General features: G+C 42.4%; 1 protein-coding gene across 4 annotated transcripts; it reads right to left on the reverse strand.

Moving 5' to 3' along the window:
• Positions 1-24: 24 nt before the first annotated feature.
• skor1b (SKI family transcriptional corepressor 1b) lies at positions 25-5,568 on the reverse strand. Of its 4 annotated transcripts, none has more exons than XM_078789146.1 (8): positions 5,502-5,568; positions 3,617-5,359; positions 3,440-3,533; positions 3,248-3,355; positions 3,086-3,142; positions 2,474-2,548; positions 808-882; positions 25-609 (listed from the first exon to the last, which is right to left on the reverse strand). In XM_078789146.1, the coding sequence occupies exons 1-8, from the start codon at positions 5,565-5,567 to the stop codon at positions 515-517; spliced, it is 2,313 nt and encodes a 770-aa protein (XP_078645272.1). In that variant the 5' UTR covers position 5,568; the 3' UTR covers positions 25-514. The 4 variants fall into 4 exon arrangements, with proteins under 4 accessions (XP_078645272.1, XP_078645271.1, XP_078645283.1 ...); XM_078789145.1 differs by having other exon boundaries at positions 25-612; XM_078789157.1 differs by lacking the exon at positions 2,474-2,548.
• Between the last annotated feature and the right edge of the window lie 206 nt (positions 5,569-5,774).

Genomic DNA, 5,774 nt, shown 5'->3' on the forward strand with positions numbered 1-5,774 from the left:
TAAAAGGATTTATTTATGGGAAGTGTAACCAAATATCACATGAACAAATAGAATTTTTGCCATACACGAGAAATCTGATAAGGTCATGAAAAAACATCAGGTCTTCTGCAACAAGGAATTACATTTACCTATTTGTGTGGTTTCACTCATTTAAAGTGCATGATAATCCAAATTAATTCAGAATAAAGAATGAACGGAATAGTAGTTGAAATCACCAGAGTGAAAGATTTAGTGAAACTGCCTTCAACATAATAACAACCGCTAATAACTATTACAAGATACACACATTGCAATTGCACGTTGCCACAAATAATAATAAATATCAATGGTTTCAAACGGAATGCTGAATATTACATTACATTTTAATAATAAATATTACAACCAATCAATAAATATTACAATTAATTACATGGGGGAAGTAGAGGATGGGGGGGGGGGTAAGTCTGTTTCTCGCATATTGGACTTGAGTGGATTTTTTTTTCTTCCCCCCGGAGATTCCACATTGGGCGAGTGTTCAGGGTGGAAGCAGAGGAGACTTGAAGGTGCAGGACCCAGTGCAGTGACGAGGGGTTAACATCTTGCAGGAGAAATGGTGCAACGCGTCGTGAGCTTCTGAGGAAAAGCGGAGCAAATCATCATGCCCGTGCAATAAATAAAAAAAAAACACGGTGTAAAATAGCACACTATTTGTTCAATGTTATTATTTTTAATTCATTAATTTAAGTGCATAGCATCAATTTAATTATATTAACACAATATCATCACAATACAGCATACACATAAACTCAGTTATTTTATTTTTCTCACCTCTAACAATGTGCAACTGCTGTACCATCTCCTCCCTGTAGGACAGTTCTCTCTTCATCTGATCTTGGAAGTTATCTAAAGAGGGAAACAGGCACTGATTTAAATGCAATAAATAAATAAATTATTGCTTTTTTTGCACATTTGCAATTGATCCTCAAACTGTGGCATAAGTACCCCTGGTGGCAGGTGGCCTTGATGTAGTGGTACCCAAGAAAATACAAAATATTCCCTTCAAATTGAACTAAAACTAAATTGTCCTCACCATAGTTGACACCAATTACCCGGGAGTACAAGCCATGCATTTGAAGTAAAAAGGGGTGATGGTACTTAAAGCAAAAGGTGTGAGGACCATTGTGCTATAAGTGAAGCCACAGAAGACAGAAATATTAAACAAATAAAAATATGAAGTCATAGTAGGATAAATCCTCACATATATACAAGGATAAATGAGATGCATTAGTATAGTTTAAAGATGTATTTGAATGGACTAAAAGTTTCAATTGTCGTCTTTGTGTTTAACTCTTTTGCATTCACAAGTTAAATATTCTTTGTTTTCTTCTACAAAAACAGTATCATTTTTGGTTTGTCTATCCTCATTTTTAATATTCTTATATAACCTTTGTTTGGTCTTTTTTCTGGAATATGTCACAGCGTTTAGAAAAAAAAACAATCAAGGCCCCCGAGCCACATTTTGAACACCATTCTTTTAATGAGTTTGATACTATGTGAATTTTATCCCGGTGTTATTTTCCCGCAAATATGAATGCATCCATTTCTGCTGCTTGCACAAAGGTGACACATTTAAAAGCCTACAACAGGTGCTAGTAAAACATCAATGACCACTCAAACTATACAGGAGCTGGATGATGTTCCACTAGAGGCCTCAGGGGTCTAGAGTTTTCAAATCCCTCCATAACATACTATGGAGTGCCCTTTTGATCCATGCACTGAATGCTTCTTTATTCATCCATTTCTGGTTGAAAAAAACTGCTCTTGCCAAGTGAAAAGGAGTGATAAGCGTTTGAGAACACCGAGGTCATGCAGAAGTTACTGGAAGCTAAAATGAAAGCGATATCCTCTTTTTTAATGATGCTCTCACTGGGTATGAAAACACTTAACTGTACAACTTTATATTGACACTGACTGGGCACTTAGTGAGGTACATCTGCACAATCTGGAGACTTGCAACATGATGTTTTTTACAAAGATAATCATTTTGTGTTTTGAGAGGGGTTATAATTATGGTTGTAGAACATTTCTGCATATGAGATTACTGCCATCCGCCACAAACTATAACCACACAACATATTTATCTTCTTATTTTGGCTCAGAAAGCATGTATTTGTAATATGTCAACAATTTAATACCTGTACAGGAATAATACATAAAATAGAGTCCATACAGTCATGTTCAAAAATGATGTGTTTAGTTTTTTGTTTGTTTTTTTTTTTTAAATGTGCCCTTTATGAGGTCAGTGCTCCAGAGAGCGCCCACATGCATGTTTGGTCAGTGGTGAGGTCCAAGGCTGTTGTAAAGGTCATGTTGGAGCCTGAATTACAAACATGTAAAAGGGGGGCATATGGAAAAAAACCCAATAATCACACCTGATCAGCAGTATAGCTAAATATGATAATACTTCACCATATGCCACACTTTGGGGGCTCACCTTTTAAATGTTGAAATTCACGTTCCAGCTTTTTCCTCAGCTCAACCTGCTCTAAGAGTTGCTTCTGTAGTTCCTCTAAAACACACACAAAAATACTATGTAAGGTAGGGGAGGATTCTTTAAAAATATATTTAAAAAGCTGATTTATCTGAGAATAGTTCATGTTACCAGATACTCGGAAATAGATAGTAATATCAAATTGGATTCATTAATATTTCACATCTTAAAAATTAAGAGAACAGAATTTGACAGTAAATTGCATATACATATTTTAGCAAAAAAATAAATGACAAAATTGTATTTGGTTTGCTGAAACGAAAATTTCAAAAGCCAGTGATTATGAAAGAAATAAGTCATATTTAAATTATAATAGAAATAAACAAATAAGGACAAATCTATTTTTTTCGTGTACATTAATAATTATAAAGGAATGTGGAAAACAGTAATATAAGAATAATATAAGAATAAACGATGCAGTGATGTTATATAATATACCTTGTGCCAAAGTCATGTCACAAAGTCACTATTTTTTTCGTGTACATTAATAATTATAAAGGAATGTGGAAAACAGCAATATAAGAATAAACGATGCAGTCATGTTATATAATATACCTTTTGCCAAAGTCTGTATGTTTCTTTGTGCTTGCAGACCTCTCTCTGCGTCTTCATCTGCATAAACACCAAAGTATATTTTAATTATCTATTTTATGAAACAAGATATAGTATCCAATTATTGATATTATTGTAAAATAATTCTCTCTGTGGTGAACGTACCGTCATCGTTCAGCTCTCGTTGGTTTTCTTCACTGCTTTGTTCACTAAAGGATTTGGTTTCCACCTCCTCCACAGTGGAAGACGGCTCCTCTTTACTGGCGACCTCATCTTGAAAAAAAAAAACATTTTAATGTCACATTCATGTTTTTAATTTTTTTTTATTATGATTGAATTAGAGATAGAATGTCTAACCATGTGTTGTAATCCCTGCAGGCTGGTAGCTTGCAGGTCTGAAATGATACGGACTGCTCCTTTGTTGCAGCTCGCTTCTGTCCTGCGTGTACACCTACACAATAAAAAAACAATATATTTTATGAATTTTAAAATACATTATAATAATAAAACATTAATTCTGTGTGTGTAACCTACTTGGTTAAAAGTTGCAGCAGCAATGTGGGTCTCTGCTAACTGTTTGCTCTGCACTTCTCTGTCACAGGACTGGGCATCCACGCGTGGCCCCACTTTCTGGGACTCAAGCAGAGTCGTCTCCCGTTGCGCCTCTTTGCAGTCTGAATCATTCGATGACACACTGTGGGTGAGCCCGGGAGGAGTCCGGGGACACATCAAGGACAGGGGCCTGCAGTTATCCTCGTCCTCTGGTGTTTTGTTGGTCTCCACATCCACGTCGGCTTCGCCGTCGCTGTCCACGCACGGAGACATCGAACGGTAGCTGGAGCTTTCGCTTAAAAAGTCAGGTGATAAGTAACCGGTGCGTGTGTATGCGCCTCGGTTGCCGTATAACTTGGCGATGCAGTCCGCGTCTTTAACGACGGGCCGGAAGGCAGACACGTAGCTGACCTTCCGTGGGGGTAAGGTGCTCCCTTCCAAGGGCCTGCCCTCATCCCCGGACTTGTCGTCCTCGTTCCGCGTGGACTGCGTGCTGGAGCACCGGTCATTCTCGGCCATGCTGTCTTTGGACGTGTTGGTGCTCCGGTCGCTGGGCTCGGAAATGTCCACGTCTGTGTGTCTGTGAAGGGGCAGCAGCTCGGGTGGAGGTTTGTGTGGGCTCTGGGTATAAGAAGGCATGGGCAGAGAACCCGCAGCGGGCCAGAAGACCGGAAAAGAGGGGTAGGCGCTGTCCTTGGTACCAGGCCACAGGACTCCAGGGAGACCGGCCTTGCTTTGCTCGCCCAGGATGTTGTCGTCTTTCTTCGGGCAGAGGCCGAACGCCGGGAAGCCGTACGGGTGAGGGAAGAGAGGAGGCGGGATCTTTTGCAGCATGCCGAAGCCTTTACTTGGAACAGGGATGACCGGGTAGCTGCGTGGGCCCATGCTGACCCTGTTCTCCTCGCAGCTGAGGATCTTCGCCGGTATATCAGGGGACTCTCGGTGAAGACTCGGACCGTGGGACTTTAGAGGCGAGCTTGAGTCTGACCCTACGCCTGGCATCGTCCTTTTGCGGCTGCCCCCATTGAACATGGCCTTCACGTCCTCCCACGCGTGTAAAATATCAGTCTGGCTGCTTTTGTCTGATAATTTGAGATGTCTCCTCCAGGAGTTGAAGTTAGCAGCGTCTGGCTGCGTGTACTTTGACTCTGGGGTGCGGTGTGAATGGAATATAAACTTATTTGGGGAGAAATACATGTTGCAATAGGAGCACTTAATGCACTTGGCCCTGGAGCTGTTGTACCTGGCCGGGATGAAGCTGCCCCGACTCCCCCACGCACACTCGTGGGTCACATCGAAGGCGAAATTCTCTGGCAATTTAGGAGGCGAGTGAGCTCCCAAAAACGACTTGCACAGTCTCTCGGCCTCGCGTTTAGTGATCATGCCGCACCTCCTGGAGGATATGGGCATGGCGCCGGCCCTGCGGAGGATCTCCAGCTGGACTGGGGTGCACTGCACGCAGGTGATGCCCAGTGCCACTCGTCGGTTGTGGATCTCGTTGTAGCTGTAGTTCTTCAACAAGGTATTGGATATCTGCGCCAGACAAAGCCTCTCCTGGCCATCTATCACCAGGGACACGATGGGTATTCCGTACAGGACCGTCTCCCCGACCTGGTTGGGCTTCAAGTTGTTGGAGCTCGGGTAAGAAAGTTCTTGTTTGGAGCCCGGCGAAGAGCTGGAGTCTCGGCCCGCTGGAATGGCTTCCATGTTGTGGGAGAATGGAGGCTGCACATACATGTATAAGTTTAATAAAGTACACATTGTGGAATATGACATAAATGTATATTCTTTAACACGTCACTGCACAAAATACAGTTATGCAATATTTGATGTTGCTTAGTATCCATAGAAGCCATAGTATAGTCACCTTCAGTGTTGGTGGAGCAGCTCCCCTCCGTCGTGCAGCCGTGATGGAGAGACAGGAGGAGTGCATGTGTCGGAGGCGGCAGGGATGTTTGCTTTAGTGATGGGACGCCGTGCACCGCCTTCCTCCCTCCCTCACTCACCTCCCTCCCACCCACCCACGGTGGCTGCGCGCCTGGTTTGTGTTGCAACATAAGTGTGTTGCACCGCCCCCCCCCCCCACCCTTGTACATACACACACCTCTTCCTGAGGGGCAGCAACTCATGGTAAGGCATT

Source organism: Doryrhamphus excisus, linkage group LG1 (genome assembly GCF_037039965.1).
Source record: "Doryrhamphus excisus strain RoL-2023G ecotype Guam linkage group LG1, RoL_Dexc_Guam_v1.1, whole genome shotgun sequence".
Lineage (NCBI taxonomy): Eukaryota > Metazoa > Chordata > Actinopteri > Syngnathiformes > Syngnathidae > Doryrhamphus > Doryrhamphus excisus.